Genomic DNA, 18952 nt, shown 5'->3' on the forward strand with positions numbered 1-18952 from the left:
CAGTCAAGTGGTTACGTGTTGTACCCACGAGCTTTCGACTGAGTGTTCCTGTGCCATTGTCAAGTGGCAATTGACTGCTGTGCGGACGGATAAGTTGACCTTAAGGTAGTAAGAACACTATTATGAGCTTCTGACTTATAACGGTGCTAAGGATTATTAGATAAAGTAGTTTTGTCAAGTAAAGACGTGGTTTAAGACCGTCTGTTATTTGACGTAAATTGTTGATGGTGTACAGTAATCAGCCACAAATTGGTTATAGATAACATTATTGAAAAAGTGCCGTTACCTTTTTCGAATTTACACAACTCATCATCTTAATGCTTTCACCGATGATGCATATGTTTACTGGTGAGTTGCCGTGAAATGTACAGGCGGACACTCCACGGTAACTCACCAGTGGACTAATGCATCGTCGACGAAACCATGATGGCCGTCTGATGATGAGTTGTATAAATTCGAAAGCGCCAACGGTACTTTTTGAGTAAAGTACCCTAACACCAATTTGATGGTTGGTTGGTTTGTTGGTTCTGGGGAAGGAGACGAGACAGCGAGGTCATCGGTCTCATCGGGTTAGGGAAGGACGGGGAAGGAAGTCGGCCGTGCCCTTTGAAAGGAACCATCGCGGCATTTGCCTGGAGCGATTTAGGGAAATCACGGAAAACCTAAATCAGGATGGCCGGACGCGGGATTGAACCGTCGTCCTCCCGAATGCGAGTCCAGTGTCTAACCACTGCGCCACCTCGCTCGGTCCAATTTGATGCTGGTTGCGGTACACTACCAACAATTTACTGTATAATTTTGGAATACTAGCTACTTACCTACAGTTTCGCTCCTGTATGCATGTATCACATATATCTCACATACATGCATGTAACATACTTCATACATAGCATATTTAATTTATTTCACACTTATTTGTAAACATATTTCATCTGTATTAAGATGATATTTTCCTAAATTTTTATACAGGGCTATTACAAATGATTGAAGTGATTTCATAAATTCACTGTAGCTCCATTCATTGACATATGGTCACGACACACTACAGATACGTAGAAAAACTCATAAAGTTTTGTTCAGCTGAAGCCGCACTTCAGGTTTCTGCCGCCAGAGTGCTCGAGAGTGCAGTGAGACAAAATGGCGACAGGAGCCGAGAAAGCGTATGTCGTGCTTGAAATGCACTCACATCAGTCAGTCATAACAGTGCAACGACACTTCAGGACGAAGTTCAACAAAGATCCACCAACTGATAACTCCATTCGGCGATGGTATGCGCAGTTTAAAGCTTCTGGATGCCTCTGTAAGGGGAAATCAACGGGTCGGCCTGCAGTGAGCGAAGAAACGGTTGAACGCGTGCGGGCAAGTTTCACGCATAGTGATGTGAAAGATTCAGTATTTAAAACTCCTCTACCAAGAAACGTGCCAGAACTGCGAGCTCGCATCAACAACGCTTTCGAAGTCATTGATGGGGAGATGCTGCGCTGAGTGTGGGAGGAACTTGATTATCGGCTTGACGTCTGCCGAATCACTAAAGGGGCACATATAGAACATTTGTGAATGCCTAAAAAAACTTTTTGAGTTTCTGTATATGTGTGCAAAGCATTGTGAAAATATCTCAAATAATAAAGTTATTGTAGAGCTGTGAAATCGCTTCAATCATTTTTAATAACCCTGTATATCACTCGTTCTTATCCATATCTCTAGCCCTTGGCTAGGTAGATCTATCTCACTCGCATAGTACTTCTTTCCAGATAATGACCCACGTACACTTTTCGTAACAGAACCCGACCAGAAGCCGGCCTCTGCAGAGCCCATGTCCGCACTGACCGCGACGTGGGACAAATAACATGGGCACGCTGATAATACTCTAATTCCGGCTATCTGCACAAACTGGCAACACTGTAGGCTGAGTAAACTTACCGACGAAGTCTTGTCTTCTGTTCGAACCGCTCTGAGACGTCTACGTCCCTGGTACAGCGGTTTACCGCGTGTCGTTCTCATGCAACGTTTGGCAGAGGAGGCTGCTTATTGCCAAAATTCGTACAGAGCGTTTCGTCTGAATATTAAAGTCATTGGTGTAATGGTAGCACGGCTACTACGAATTTCACTTTCTGACACACTGGTCATAACAGTTTCGCCAAATAACATTTTTTGCAATATTTTGGCATACTGTCTGCTGTGAACATGAGATGGCCAGCCATTTCAAGCATCATCATCTTAATCATCATACAGCAGTCTACGTGGAAGTGGACAAAAAGGAAGAGTGGTTACAAATGAAAAAGAAAAAGGTATTTTGAAAAGAGGTGACAATAAACTGACGATCAGATTTTCATAAGTTCTACTTGTCCTACTGAAATGGGAATTAAATATCTTTTGTTGCTGTGTGACATTTCATTAAATGCTGTGATAAGGGAAAGCATCGTCAACTATAGGTATATACGGCTTGTAATCTCCTCCTCCTCCCTTATTCTAGTTATTATCCACAATAAGCAAGGTCTTTTATGAAAAATTGGAGAGAAGCGAAGATTACAATAATGTTTGTAGTTTATGTAGCTTTTCGTGTGGAGATGGCTCCAGTTCTTCTTGTCTAGGGGTCTATTTCTTAAAGCTCAAATTCTCACATTTCTGGTCCTCTTGATTGAACTAATCTAAATAAATTTTGGGATTGTTGTTGCAGGGTTCTTGTTGTTACGTTAGTATATTTTGTTACGTTTTAGTATCTCATACAGTCTTTTGAATTTTCACATTACAAAGCCGAGATTACATTTTTCGCCAAAAATACAAAAATACGTCCCATCACATCAGAGGCATGCTTACTAGTCTCTCACTCTGCAGTAATAACAGTATTCCAAAGGGTTTACAATTTTTCTTGATAAATGAATTTCTATTAAGTTCAATTATTATTCCATAAATGAATCCAGAATTAAACATAATAAACAGTATTAAATTGCGTAAATAAAACTAGAAATTTTCAATGTGCCAATTATTTGTTATTTCAAATGTTTCTAAAAGAATTTAACTATATATTCAGAAATAGTATTTATCGATTATAGCATTCAAAACAAAGTATCCTTTTCATAAATTTTAGCTTGAAATATGACATACTGTGTATAAAATTATATGAAAGTTTTCAGAAAAGCAGCTGAGATAATACTGAGCTGTCCAAAATTGGAAAAATAGTGCTTGCATCGACAACTACTGTCCAGGAAAGGTAATGCTAGAGGAGTATGTCCCATTACAGGCTGTACAGTTTGAGTTCCTGATAATATCTCTGGTGGAGGTATGTTCGTTAAATTTCCAGCACTACTAAAAATTTCATTCAGTGGACTCTTCTGGAACACTTCTCGATCTCTAATCCTCCCATTAAAACCTACATCCATACATATGAATTTATGTTGAGCATCAATAAGTAGCAGTAATACAATGCTGCTACCTCTTTTGTAGTCCGGCCCCGGTAGCTGAGTGGTCAGCGTGACGGAATGTCATTCCTAAGGTCCCGGGTTCGATTCCCGGCTGGGTCGGAGATTTTCTCCGCTCAGGGACTGGGTGTTGTGTTGTCCTAATCATCATCATTTCATCCTCATCGACGCGCAGGTCGCCCAAGTGGCGTCAAATCGAAAGACCTGCACCAGGCGAACGGCCTACCCGACGGGAGGCCTTACCCGCACGGCATTTCATTTATTTACCTCTTTTGTAGTTGTAGTACCGTAATAGCATCCCATACATCCTGTTGGTCGAAATTCTCCGTGATTTACATCTAAGACATCAAGACAATTTTTAACGTTCCAAGAGTCTTGGAACTGTTTTGATGTATGTTTGCATTAACTTTCTGTTTATGGCATCTGAAACACAGAAAATCTGATATAAATGTGTCAACGAGACTTTCTTACACACTTCAGCTGAAAACAAAATATGATGATAAACTGTGGATCACTGTGTATTGGATACATTTTCCTCTAAGAAGTGAAAATGATGAATTATGAAATTGACTGATTTTGTGTGAAAATTCTTCAGATAGCGGAGGGTTCAATCCTTAACATAAACTTTTACAATGTAGGGCTATACTTCAAATATAATTGTCAAACTATTTACTTACTGCATCATGTGCACACATTGTCATCAGGCGGCATATAATTTCTGGTGAACAGTGATGAAACGGGGGAAAGAAGTGCAACAGAAAAATAATGGGTAGTTTTGAGACTCGAAATTGTGAAGGCAGCATAGAAACAAAGAGTTAAAAAGTCAAAGCCTAGTCGTAATCATTGAATATGAAGGAGATACCGAATATAAACCCTAAAAGGCAAATGATAATGCAATAAATGAAGCAGGCGAAATGTATAATATCCATATAAAATATGAGATTAAGAAGGAGTGGAAAATGACTAAGCAGGAATGGTTAGAATACATGTGCAAGGTGGCAGAAGCAGGCATAAGTAGGCAAAAAATAAATGTCGCCTGTAGGAAAACAAGACTGACCTTTGGAGGAAAGAGATGAAACCGTATGAATATCAAGAGGTTGCAAGCCAGTACTAATTGTAAGCAAAGATTGGACAACTGATAAGTGGGAGGAATATCTAGAAGGAAATGAATATGAATACAGTGTTATAGAAAAGGAATAGGAAGTAGATTGAGGTGAAATGGATGATATATCACAAGAAGAATTTGACAGAACAGTAAAACCATGTTGCACATGTGCACAGAGCAGGTTCCACCTCTGATATCCCCACATCTATCAACGGACTTTTGTGATTTTATCAATAGTCGTGTCAATATCTGATACAAGTACATTGCTTTTTCCTTGTATATTGTTTTATAGACTCATTCAACTTTAGACTGCTTGAGATCGTTACTCCAAAACACATATCACTCACAGATCACAGTGTTGAGGAAGAATGCTACAACATTCAGAACCCAAATCAAGAGTATCTGTCGAATCACACTCCTCTAATCTAACGTAAGTAAAAAACTGACGTGAGGAAAGATGACTTAGTGCATCTCTGCGACTTTCCTCAACATATTCTTACGTAGAGAACTAGAGGTACTAGCATTTTACCAAACGAATGGATGCTTACCAGTTTACACCATAAAACATGCATATAGTAAGGGGAATATTGTAAATACTGCTAGGTAATATGAAAAGTATGTAGCACATCTTCTCTATAATACTTGTGTCGTGTGTGTCAACTATCTCCTCCTGATTTATAGGTATGTATTTAAAACCTTAGAGAGATAGAGAATAGTATATAACCTTTTCTCGATTTTGATTGTCAAGAAGGGGTACTTCTATACAAGACAGCTTTCGTCTCTCAGTAGACATTACGAGAGTAATGCTACATATACGCTTTATACTTGAAATCTTTGACAGGGAATTCTGCGCAAGACGTTGCTTCGATTTTTTTTAAAAAGTCCCAATAACTCTTTTTAAGCGTACGATAATAAACTTTTTCCTACTGCTTTGTTTTCATCAGGACTTTTCTTTGGGCTGAGACTTCCTTCATTCCTTCTCTTCTAATGACCAAAATTTTTTTCAGTTCTTAATTTTATTCTGGTGTGAAAGCCTGCCTGTTCTGTGGCTTTCTTAAGAAGTGTTCTCTCTTACTGTATCCAAGTCAACTCCTACATTTTCGATACGTTCTCCTATTTCTCTCACCTACGTGATGCTGGATATGTAATCGTTTGATAAGTCAGTTTTGTTTAGTTATTCTGTCATTATTCATCCTACGTGTATGTTTATACCATTTGAATCTTTTTTTTCACATTACATCTATTATTTTTCTTTCAAATTTAAGACATATTTCTGTATTCTTATTCTTCACTGCTGAGTTTGAGTTCTAGCACATTTCTTAGTGTTCTACTTTCAGTTTTTTTATCTCCTCTCACAGTTAGCTTAAGAGTTTCTGCTGCGTGAAGTAGTTGTGGCCTTACGACTATTTCATGGAATTCCAGTTTTGTCTTCCTGGATGACAGTTTTCTATTGTAACTAATTCCTGTTGTTTGAAAGACCCTCTCTATTTTATGTAGTCTAGTCTCTGTTGGTGTCTTTTCTTTTATGTTGATTAGTATCCACATTTAGATATTTATAACAGTCTACATTAGGTGTTGTGCTGACAGTCGAAAACAAGAGGAAGTCTCTGAATAAATTTGAAGCAACAGTTAATGACATGGATCGGACTTTTGCTTATCATTTTGGTGTAAAAGAAGGCCTAAAAATTATGGAAGCAGTGAACAAGTTTGTTAGTACGAATCACCTATGGTGGTACCGGAAGTGAAAAGTGTATGAAAGTGCACAGCTGCACTTTTGACAGTTTGTTCTGTTTTTTCTTGTGACACCAGCATTTGATTTATTACTGCATGAGATCGATGTATGAGTCTTTTTTTCGTAGCGCCTTCGTAGTTTGGTGGTATCCTTGATATTGCAGTTGTGTATGCCACAAGACCGGACATAGATGCAGTTCATTTGAGGTGAACAGTTTATAGTATCTTACTGTTTATTGGTATTTTGGAGAAGGCCGTTCTGCATGCATTTTTAGTTTTGTTGAAATAAGCTTTCACCTCAAGCTGTCGGTTTGAAGCTGTCCCTTAGATCGACGTCAGGTAGTGCGTCTCCAATGAGGACTGGCGGAACAGGTGGTGGATAGCAGTGAGGGCGTTGTGAGCGTGAAGTTCTTCATATTTATAGTGCAGTTGAGATTGACCAAACTGGCTGACGATGTCTGGAACCTCGTGATCGTTCAGTCACTTTTGGGGATGGTACCGAGTCATCCTGCTTAATTCTCGTGTTATTCTCTTTACATACTGATGAGGTAATCTGAATAGCCGTCCCGTTTATATGATATCGAGATACTAAATTTAATTTCTCGACCCTAAGAAGTTAATTCTTAATTCCACGCTTAAATTTCAATTGCTTTGGTATTTCATGTTGTGAATTGTCAGCATTAACTACCAGCAGAGTAATGGCTGAGACCTAAACAAAACAACGTCATGTTAACTCCGTGGCGAAATGCTAATCTCGTGCTAAAAGGCAAGGGAAGTTCCGGTTCAGATCCCGTTGGACTAGCGATGTGTATCGGTTCAGTTTTTTCTTTTTATTCTGCAAATAGCCAGGATGGAATAAGTTACCAATCCTAAGAATGCCTTTGGATTGCGCCAGCTGAAGGAGCAGCCTATTTTTATTTTTAATCGTCAACCTTCTCCTGTAATGCAAGAAACTTCTTTCATTATTAGTTTGTTATTGTTATTATTATTATTGTTGTTGTTGTTGTTATTCATTCACTCGCAAAAGATTTCCAATCGCTAGATGGTACTGATACACAGGATAAGAAAATCTGGAAGAATGGAATATTTGGATATTTCGCCAGACAGATTACGCCCATTTACTTTAGCGACTCGTTTCAAAGCAACAGGAAAAATTCAATAAGAAAGGATGACAATAGGAGATATATCATTGGCTCAGCTCCTGGTTATTGTGTTACAACGGTAAATGGAAGAATATGTCTGATAATTTTGTTCTGCTGCTGTTCGAATGAGTTGTGCCAGTAGATAAATTAGGCATACTTCTTGCTTTTATCTACTTGGCGACGTAAACTAATATGGAAATTCTAGGTAATAAAGTGTATGTTCCACTTGTGACTTTCCATTTCGAGAACAATGCGTAAGCCTTCTCGCAATATCGGTCAAATACTTCGTCGGATCAGTAATAGTAGTGTCCTTTAGAAATACCAAGCAAAAATGACAAAAAAATCGCTGGAAATGTTGGAAGGAACCATCAGTCAATGGATTTGGATTCTTTTCATCATACGGGGACAAAACAAGAGGGGAATGTTACAAAAGAAATGAGCAATGCAATTAGTATTTTAATACACAGACCAAAATATCCTCAACAACAATTTGTAATTAATGTAGAGTAACGAAATTCCAGCCGGCCAGAGTGGCCGTGCGGTTAAAGGCGCTGCAGTCTGGAACAGCAAGACCGCTATGGTCGCAGGTTCGAATCCTGCCTCGGGCATGGATGTTTGTGATGTCCTTAGGTTAGTTAGGTTTAATTAGTTCTAAGTTCTAGGGGACTAATGACCTCAGCAGTTGAGTCCCATAGCCATTTGAACGAAATTCCGCGAAAACGTTTCTCTAGGTAACATTTTAAATCACTGACATTGCAAGATGACAGGTAAATGTAAGCGCGATACAAGCCATTGCAAATATAAAATACAGGTACAATAATAATCGGCGTAACCGCCAGAACGTTGAATGAAAGCATGAAAACATGTGAGCATTTTGCCGTACAGGTGTGCGATGTCAGTCTGTGGCGTGGAGTTCCATGGCGGTGGCACTTGGTCGGTCAACACAGGGACGGTTAGTGCTGTTTGTGGATAAATGCTGGAGTCGTCGTACGACTGCAAACAGATCTGGTGGTCGAACAGGCCAAGACAACATGTCGACACTCTGTAAAGCATGTTGGGTTACAACAGCTGTATGTGCGCGAGCGTTATCTTGTCAGTAAACAATCGCTGTAATGCTGTTCGTGAATGGCAGCAAAACAGGTCGGATTACGACATAGACGTACAATTTTGCAGTGAGGGTGCGTGTGATAACCTCGAGAATGCTCCAGCTGTCATACGAAACCGCACCCCGGACCACAAACCCAGTGCGTCTTGTACGCAGACAGGTTCACTGCAGGCGCTCAACCTAACAAACACACTGTGATCACTTCACTGAGGCAGAACCAGCTTTCATCAGAAAACACCACTGAAGTCTCACTTAGCAGTGGTTTGGAAGCAGTGGAATGTACTCCGCAGAGCCTCTGACTCTGAGTTATCCGTGAAGTAACCGATCTTCAGTAGTTCGTTGTGTGTGTGTGTGTGTGTGGGGTGCGATCTTCTCTCTCGGTAGTGCGACATTGCCGTCCACAGCCCGATCTTCTTGCGGCCGTGCATTCTCGTGACCACCGCAGCTAGTGATCACTCCTGCTAAGACAGTCTGCGATATCGAAAATGGAACTTTCACTTTCTGGTAGCCCTATTACACGACCTCGTTCAAACTCATTGAGGTGATGAGAATGGCGTCTTTGTTGCCTTAAAGGCATTCTTGACTAACATCAGCTCACCACGTCCAATGTCAAAGGAAACTGATGTTCCCGGCCGTTACAATGTACATATTTAAAGCAGTGCCGCCGCCGCAGCAGCTACCTGTTTCCAGCTAACAGGAGCATAGGGCTCACATTCTTCTATAATTATGAAATCTTTGCTACAATAATTGAGGGAATTTGGGACCTCTGTGACATGTCAGACATCCTGAAAGATAATGGTAACATCTAAACATAGTTCGCGGTGTGTGCCTTATAATTGCAGTGACATGACATTTGTGACTGACACCTATACTGTGCATCTTCGTAGGGCACAAGCTCAGGTTTGAATAGTACTTTATTTAAGGTTACAAAGGGCAAAGAAAGAACGATATCATTTGAGTTCGAACTCGCATTCTCCTGAATGAAAACTCGATGCGCCAGAAAACGTATTTTGTAATGAATTTATTTACCAACAGGTACCACAAAACTTGTACGTTGATTTTAAATACAACACTGATGTAGGATGTATAAATGATAAGAACTATACTCTACTCCATTTATTGTTGACGGTTTTTGGTTTTTCGTTCTGCAAGTTTTCCGTTTGGTCGTAAACAGCCTTCCCTCCCTCGCCGAAGTTGTAGTTTGTAATAAATACGTAAATAATGTGATTGTTCTGTTGCTCGAAACGCTTTGACGCCCATATAAATTATTTTCTCCTATTTGTTTCGTTAACAGTTGTAGACAGGAAATTTATTGATTTAAATTTTATCAGTTTCCATAGACTTCCAATTACAGAGCAACATACTGTACGGTGTAAGGCAGTGTCAATCATTTCGCAGTATGGGCACTACGGATAACTAGTCAGTTTTATTCGTTGGCGTCGCGGAGCTGTCGAGACTATTTATGAACATTCGCTGGGAGCAACCGAGAACATACGGATTTGACTGCAAAATTTGACCAGACTGTCATCCAGTTTAAGTCTTTGTGTTTCATGTGATTTGCTGGGGGACATGGAGTATTTTTTCCAATTGTTTCAATTAATTTCTTTGTCGTATAGAATTTTACATTCTGAGTCCTCTCTAAAACATATGTTGCAGGTAGCAAGGCACGAATTACATTTGCTGGTATCCTGTCATCTGTGTTTTTTGTGAATATGGCTTATCCTGCCTTTAGTGAGTCCGACCGACTGACTGGTAATTTAGGGTATGTGTGAGACTTTTTATTGTAAGGGCTGACATTTCGCTTCGCTGGTTGAGTCCTGACAGCCCGAGACAATATACTTTCCAAATAATTCAGCCTACATACTTACTGATTATGCGATACGTTTTCTTATCAATGGGTATCAGCTTTTCAGGCACACTGATTATAAGTTCGTATAACAATCTTGTGAAGTGCGCCGCTACAGACCCAAGGTATCGGTTCAGTTTTTTTCATATACTGTAATAAACGCAGGAGAAACTGAAGGAGAAAAAAATTACTTACTGTGACGTTAATATTTTCAGTGTAGTCCACACTTTCTTGTGATAGTCTGCGCTGCAATTCTCTTTCCGTGACTAAACGTGTTTCTAATAAATGTATAGGATGTATAAATTATAAGAACTATCGTTCATTTATTGTAGAGAGTTTTTGGTTTTTCTTCACATACACATATCCATATCACTCTTTATCGAAGCTTTCATTAAGTTCAGACACGAGCGTTGTTCGTACACTTTTCATCTTCGCTACAATTTTGGCATGAGACTAAAACCTAACGACCTTCATCAGCGAATCAACTATTTCGTCGAGTGAATATCTTCTGGCGTGACTGTGTTGATGTGCGGGTCATTTTGTGCCATAAAAACATGTTGCGTGTCTATGCACCCATAAGAATGTCTACAGCTTCCTTACAACCACCCTATGAAGCGGACGATGGCCCGTGTCCGTAACTAAACGACATCTGATTGTTATTAGTTCAGGTTTCCACTTCACAGTCACGTCACATACAGCGGACTGAGGCAGCTTTGGAAGGACTGAATGTCCCTGATCGATCTGTTACTCACGTGGCATCCAATAAGTAGACCACATTCGAAGTCACTTCAGGCTCATGATGGAGCCAAACTGCTGTTCCAGCTTGTCTGCTCATAACAGAATACTTTTTCCGCCTCCATTTACATTGGCGTGGCTTTTAGTGGTCAGTTCTGCATTACACTGGAGGGTCGGAATACTTCTGAGGAGACAGTATTTCTGTTATACTTTATTTGTGTCGTATTGTAAGTTCCCCACCTATGCATTATTTCTAACACTTGCTTTCAACTCAGTTAAAGAAATACGTTGTGTTTAATTACTCCAGTCAGCTGCGGAAGATAATAGCTAGGTCACTGTCATGACAGGAAGCTATCAGGCAGATTTCCAGTTTAGCAGAACCTGATGCCACAGCGTAGATCCAAACGACATCGGATAATGACGGCTCATATCATCTACCAACTCTCTGTTGCCCAAGGTAGAACAAGCTGGAGGCTGCACTTTCCCCTCAATCGATGTACGGAGGAGATGCTCCTGACTCTTTGGCGCAGTAATAGAACAGTGTCCAAACTATCTTGGAGAGGGGTGTGCTAGGCGCAAATTTCGAAGCGTTCAAATGCGTGTCTGTCACTTTGACGTACATATCAGGGCCTAACAGTACCCGAGTCACGTTACATACCGACCCCTTCCATAGACAATACTGACATGAGCGGTTTCCCTGGGTCTCACCCCCCCCCCCCCCTCTATCTCTCTCTCTGTCTCTCTCTCTCTCTCGTGCACACCAGCTGCTCCCAATCTAACTGCTCATGACAGTACTACGTATGTCTCGTCTCCAAAATGGGAGTAATAAAAACAAGTGAAAGCGCTTTAAGATAAGAAAATTGAGGAATGAAGCATTGTGGTTTGACGTCACGTCGACCATGACGTCATTGGAGAAGGAGCTCGCATTGTGGAAAGAGAAGGAAGGAAACCTGGCGTTTCCGTGTCAAAGGGCCGACAGTTGCGGCCGAGCGGTTCTAGGCACTTCAGTCTGGAACCGCGCGCCCGCTACGGTCGCAGGTACGAATCCTGCCTCGGGCATGGATGTATGTGATGTCCGTAGGTTAGTTAAGTTTAAGTAGTTCTAAGTTCTAGGGGACTGATGACCCCAGATGTTAAGTCCCTTAGTGCTCATTGCCATTTGAACCATTTTGCACCTTGTCAAAGAAAGCATTCCCGAATTCAGTTTAAGCTATTTACCGAAGCAACATAAGGTCTAACCAGGATTGCCGGACAAGTATTTCAACCGTTATCCTCCTGAAGTTTGCCCTCTGTCTTACTATTGCGACGTCTAATTTAGTGCAAATTTAAGTCTATCACCTTAAAACAGGCACTCCTACGCTTTATCCCTAATAGTGAAAACATGATTCAGGATGAATCACCTAACAATCCTAACAGTTTCACAGCAAATATTTCGGTCATGGAAGCCAATATCGATACACGGTTTTCACAGATGAGAACTGTAGGCAAGTGCACGTATTTGCAGCCAACACACAGATTCTGATACGATGACGAAAGCGCAGTCTTTTGTTAGACTTACACATTTTTAAATGGGACAATGCCTATTGACAGCAAAGTCAATACAAAACCAGTGTAAATAAGAATCCCAATGGTGTTTGTTGCACGAAGGTACTGCTAATAGTTTACGAGATGTCGTATTGTTACCATTGCAAACATCGAAAGCTGTTTGTTCCATCCTGTTGCTTAGATGCCGAGAGACGATGTTATGTTTGTTTAGATTGTGTGTTGTGTACGCTCCGATTGCATTGCGAGGATCCTGTCAGTTGTGCGATTGTGGACGTAGCAGGACGTGCTTGGAAGATGGTATTTCCCTTTGCGGGAAAAGCGGTCATTCTCATGTTTTATGGTTAATCTAGGAAGTATGCCGTTCGTTCGTGTACCGTGTATGCCAATACGTATCACAATAGAGCTCAAACCCTTTAACCTATTCAAACAATTACAGAGGATGTGAAACGGCGTATTACAGCTACCTGCGCTGTCATTTCCGCTGAAGTGGTGGAACGTTTGCAGAAATCGTTGCATGGCATGCTGGAAGCTTGTATGGACGCTGATGTTGGTCATTTTGAGCACACGCGTTGAAGGCACATTGGTTCTTTCGTGTCAGATACCACAGAGGCACTGCATTCACCTTCGTTGCTCTTTACTTTGTCCTCGGCAATGTCCCACCCAACAATGCGGCAGCTCCGAAGACTTACTAACGTCTGTGTAAGGTTCAATATACGCACCAACGTGAAATTCACTTTCGTATGCGCCACAACAAGGAGCAAACAACTGTCGGTGTTTGCAGTATTCAAACTACGGTATCTCGTAAACTACTGGCACTGGACTCGTGCAAACAAACACCACTGACGTTCTGGTGTGGTCTGCATTAATTGTGGTACTAGCAGTAGGCATTATTCGACTGAAATATTAGCACCTTTTCTAAATAAGTACAAGTCTGTAACTCATAATACCCTGTGAATGGGCTGTATAGGTCGACTCCTGCCTACCATGCTACACTCCTGAAAATGGAAAAAAGAACACATTGACACCGGTGTGTCAGACCCACCATACTTGCTCCGGACACTGCGAGAGGGCTGTACAAGCAATGATCACACGCACGGCACAGCGGACACACCAGGAACCGCGGTGTTGGCCGTCGAATGGCGCTAGCTGCGCAGCATTTGTGCACCGCCGCCGTCAGTGTCAGCCAGTTTGCCGTGGCATACGGAGCTCCATCGCAGTCTTTAACACTGGTAGCATGCCGTGACAGCGTGGAATGTGAGCCGTATGTGCAATTGACGGACTTTGAGCGAGGGCGTATAGTGGGCATGCGGGAGGCCGGGTGGACGTACCGCCGAATTGCTCAACACGTGGGGCGTGAGGTCTCCACAGTACATCGATGTTGTCGCCAGTGGTCGGCGGAAGGTGCACGTGCCCGTCGACCTGGGACCGGACCGCAGCAACGCACGGATGCACGCCAAGACCGTAGGATCCTACGCAGTACCGTAGGGGACCGCACCGCCACTTCCCAGCAAATTAGGGACACTGTTGCTCCTGGGGTATCGGCGAGGACCATTCGCAACCGTCTCCATGAAGCTGGGCTACGGTCCCGCACACCGTTAGGCCGTCTTCCGCTCACGCCCCAACATCGTGCAGCCCGCCTCCAGTGGTGTCGCGACAGGCGTGAATGGAGGGACGAATGGAGACGTGTCGTCTTCAGCGATGAGAGTCGCTTCTGCCTTGGTGCCAATGATGGTCGTATGCGTGTTTGGCGCCGTGCAGGTGAGCGCCACAATCAGGACTGCATACGACCGAGGCACACAGGGCCAACACCCGGCTTCATGGTGTGGGGAGCGATCTCCTACACTGGCCGTACACCACTGGTGATCGTCGAGGGGACACTGAATAGTGCACGGTACATCCAAACCGTCATCGAACCCATCGTTCTACCATTCCTAGACCGGCAAGGGAACTTGCTGTTCCAACAGGACAATGCACGTCCGCATGTATCCCGTGCCACCCAACGTGCTCTAGAAGGTGTAAGTCAACTACCCTGGCCAGCAAGATCTCCGGATCTGTCCCCCATTGAGCATGTTTGGGACTGGATGAAGCGTCGTCTCACGCGGTCTGCACGTCCAGCACGAACGCTGGTCCAACTGAGGCGCCAGGTGGAAATGGCATGGCAAGCCGTTCCACAGGACTACATCCAGCATCTCTACGATCGTCTCCATGGGAGAATAGCAGCCTGCATTGCTGCGAAAGGTGGATATACACTGTACTAGTGCCGGCGTTGTGCATGCTCTGTTGCCTGTGTCTATGTGCCTGTGGTTCTGTCAGTGTGATCATGTGATGTATCTGACCCCAGGAATGTGTCAATAAAGTTTCCCCTTCCTGGGACAATGAATTCACGATGTTCTTATTTCAATTTCCAGGAGTGTACTTTATGAAATGCACTTACCAATGGCGCCTTCCGTTATCGACATGTTTGTGGTGCAAGTTTTAGACGATTGGACAGGTACGGCGTGCGTGTACTTACGGTTAGGTTCGAATCCGGTGATGAAGTCGGGACACGGCGCGTGGGCGGTGACGCCCGCGGGTGTGTCGAACCAGCAGGACCAGCCGTCGAACAGTCCGGGACAGAAGAGCCCTGCAACACGGACACGTGCGTGCTAGCGTCAGCTGCAAGGCGCTACACAAGGCAAAGCGCGTGGGCACACTGGGAATTAATCTGAGACACTGTATTTTCTGTTTACATTTGCAAATTTAGCAGTCTCTTCCAGCTGGACTACAGGAATATTCACCAATGAGCCAAAACATTATAACCACCTGTTTAATAGTGTGTTTTTCCATTTTTCCGACACATTACAATAGAGATTCTGCTAGGCACGGACTCTACAGGTCCTTGACAGGATTCCAGAAGTATGTAGCAACACATGTCTACGCACAAGTCAAGCAATTCCCGCAAATTATGGGATGGCGGTTTACGGGCACGAAATTGGCGCCCGATGTGTGTTTTGCTGGTCAAGACATCAATGTGAGTTTACTATAATGTCCCTCAAACCACTCTAGAACGATTCTGACCACGCAACACGATAAGTTATCCTGGAGGAAGATGTCATCGCTGTAGGTGGAGACTTAAAGCATGAAAAATGCAGGTGGTCCTCAATAACATTCATGTAGTTCACTGCTGCCTTCGTTTACTATGGTGTCACCGCCAGACACCACACTTGCTAGGTGGTAGCTTTTAAATCGGCCGCGGTCCGCTAGTATACGACGGACCCGCGTGTCGCCACTGTCAGTGATGGCAGACCGAGCGCCGCCACACGGCAGGTCTAGTGACACGTCCTAGCACTCGCCCCAGTTGTACAGCCGACGTTGCTTGCCATGGTTCACTGAGAATTACACTCTCATTTGCTGAGACGATAGTTAGCATAGCCTTCAGCTACGTCAATTGCTACGATCTAATTTTAGTGCTGTGCACGCGTGGGTTCGTATCCCATCCTCGTCTCCAATGAGGTGTTGACGTAAGTGCCAACACCGTGTTTCTTGAGGAGGCCGAGATGCACGCTGTTAAAGCTCACGCAAACGGTCGTGAGGTCTGGAACAGGTCAGAGAAATAAGACTAGCAAACAGGAGGTAACTGGTAGAATACTTAACTTTATTCCATAATTGGGGAACATAGGTCTGACGGTACAGGCTTTATAAGAGAACCAGCAAAAGATAAATGGCGCCTTGCTAGGTCGTAGCAATTGACGTAGCTGAAGGCTATGCTAACTATCGTCTCGGCAAATGAGAGCGTAATTCTCAGTGAACCATGGCAAGCAACGTCGGCTGTACAACTGAGGCGAGTGCTAGGACGTGTCACTAGACCTGCCGTGTGGCGGCGCTCGGTCTGCCATCACTGACAGTGGCGACACGCGGGTCCGTCGTATACTAACGGACCGCGGCCGATTTAAAAGCTACCACCTAGCAAGTGTGGTGTCTGGCGGTGACACCACATTTGCCACTACAGATGCCATGGAAGCACAGCTCAGTGTACCCCTTAGCATACGTCTGCCCTACCGGCCTGCATCTGTGGCACAGTGCATGATCCGTGCAGCCATTCGGTTGCATGACGGCGTATAGAGACCCAAACATCGACGCGGTGTCGTTGGATCAACACAGGAAGTCGTAGCGGTCGTGCGGTGGGGAGCTCCATGTTCAACAATGTCCTTTGAAGGATGCGCTCCGAAACACTTGTGCCTGCACCACCACTGTACTCTGACGTCACATCTGCCACAGATTGCCGCTTATCCCACACTGAGGCACCCTCCGACCTCTACGATTTGTGGTCGTCCACTTTCCACAGGTGCTCACGACGGAAATCAGTTTCGCCATTTCGGATATTCTCGTTTCCAGCCGCAGCACCACAGCAGCCCGCACTTTGTCAAAACTACGTGTATCAGTGGACTTCCGTATTTGCGGCCCTCATCTTCGCTATAATGAGCGCCTATTATTCTCTCTTCCGCTTACCTTCTTTCTTTACTGCGTCACGTCCCCGCAACATCACTAGGGGGCATTCAGCCTGCGGTGGGCAGTGGTCGTAATATTTTGGCTCATGAGTGTAGATTCATTCACAAACATGAGAACAAGTATCCACGTGCAAATTTACGTATCAAAAACTATTTTGCGCACTTGAACACTAGGAGTATACAAATGAGTATAGCTCCTGCGATCTTTAACACTTACTACGCCCGCTACTCCGACATCACGGGGCGATTACGAGACAAATCCTGGCGACACTCGTGAAATGCAAGGAGAACGCTACAAGTTCCAAATAGGGAACTGTGTAAGAATTGTATTGACAATTCAGTAAGCAATAAATTTCGACATAAATCGTCAGGGCTGAAAATACAGTAAATAAATCAATAGAAGAAAGACGGCTAGACTTGACAGAATAAGTATAGAGCTCTATAAGTAACAATAGAATCCGGAAATGCTTCGCAGTTGCTAAATATATATTAGAATTACAGGGAAGAGGCAATGAAACTGGTACACCTGATGATGTCGTGTGACGGGAGCCTCCTTTTGGGTAGAACGTTCGCCTGGTGCAAGTCTTTCGATTTGACGCCACATCGGCGACTTTGGCGTCGATGGGGATGTGGATAAATGATGATGATTAGGACAACACAACACCCAGTCCCTGAGCGGAGAAAATCTTCGACCCAGCCGGGAATCGAACCCGGGCCCTTTGGATTGACTTCTGTCGCGCTGACCCCTCAGCTACCGGGGTCGGACCCTAATATGATATAAGGCAAAGGCGAGCTCGCAGAAGTTCCGCAACACGGCATAGACTCGACTACAGTCTGAAGTAGTGCTTGAAGGAACTGACAGTATGAATCCTGCTCGGCTGTCCACAAAACCGTAAGAGTACGAGGAGTGGAGATCTTTTCTGAACAGCACGTTGCAAGGCATCCGAGATATGCCGTTTGGTGGCCAGCGTAAGTGTTTAATGTCACAAGAGTGTTCCTAGAGCCACTCTGTAGCTGTTCTGGACGTTTCGGGTGTCGCATTGTCTTGCTGGAATTGTCCAAGTCAATCAGAATTCACAATGGACTTGAATGGATGCAGGTGATCAGACAGGATGCTTACACACGTGTCACGTGTCAGAGTCATGTAAAGAAGCATCAGAGGTCCCATAGTACCCCAACTGCACACGCCCCACACCATTACAGAGCCCCCACCAGCTTCAACAGTCCCCTGCTGACATGCAGGGTCCATGGATTCTTGAGGTTTCCTCCATATCCGTACACGCCCATCCGCTCAATACAATTTGAAACGAGACTCGTCCGAACTGGCAACATGTTTCCAGTCATCAACAGTCCAATATCGGTGTTGACGGGCTCAGGCGAGCCGTAAAGCTTCGTGTCGTGCAGTCATCAAGGTTACACTAGTAGGGCTTCGGCTCCGAAACCCCATATCGATGATCTTTCGTTGAATAATTCCCGCGCTGGCACTTCGTGATGGCCCAGCACTGAAATCTGTAGCAATATGCTAAAGGTTTTCACTTCTGTCACGTTGAACGATTCTCTTCAGTCATCGTTGGCCCTCCTCATGTACGATCTTTTTCCGATCGCAGCGATTACGGAGATTTGACACCGGATTACGATATTCACGATACACTTATTAAATGGTTATACGGTAAAATCCCCACTTCATCGCTACTTCCGGGATGCTCTGTCCCATCGCTCGTGGGCCGAGTATAACGCCACGGTCAAACTCATTATAACCCTGATATCGTTCCACTGTAGCAGCAGTAACAGATCTAACAATTGCGCCAGACATTTGTTGTCTTTTAAAGGCGTTCCC

At 43.8% G+C, this 18952-nt stretch overlaps 1 protein-coding gene across 1 annotated transcript in view; it reads right to left on the reverse strand.

The window, feature by feature from the left end:
* Positions 1 to 15421, reverse strand: part of LOC126176658 (calcitonin gene-related peptide type 1 receptor) — a 275793-nt gene extending 260372 nt beyond the window's left edge. Inside the window, exons 1-2 of the mRNA XM_049923814.1 lie at positions 15406 to 15421; positions 15141 to 15251 (exon numbers count right to left, since the gene is read on the reverse strand). Of these exons, the coding sequence (XP_049779771.1) occupies positions 15141 to 15251; positions 15406 to 15421 (127 nt within the window). The remainder of the gene's footprint in view (positions 1 to 15140; positions 15252 to 15405) is intronic.
* Positions 15422 to 18952: the final 3531 nt, after the last annotated feature.

This window comes from Schistocerca cancellata, chromosome 3, assembly GCF_023864275.1.
Source record: "Schistocerca cancellata isolate TAMUIC-IGC-003103 chromosome 3, iqSchCanc2.1, whole genome shotgun sequence".
NCBI lineage: Eukaryota > Metazoa > Arthropoda > Insecta > Orthoptera > Acrididae > Schistocerca > Schistocerca cancellata.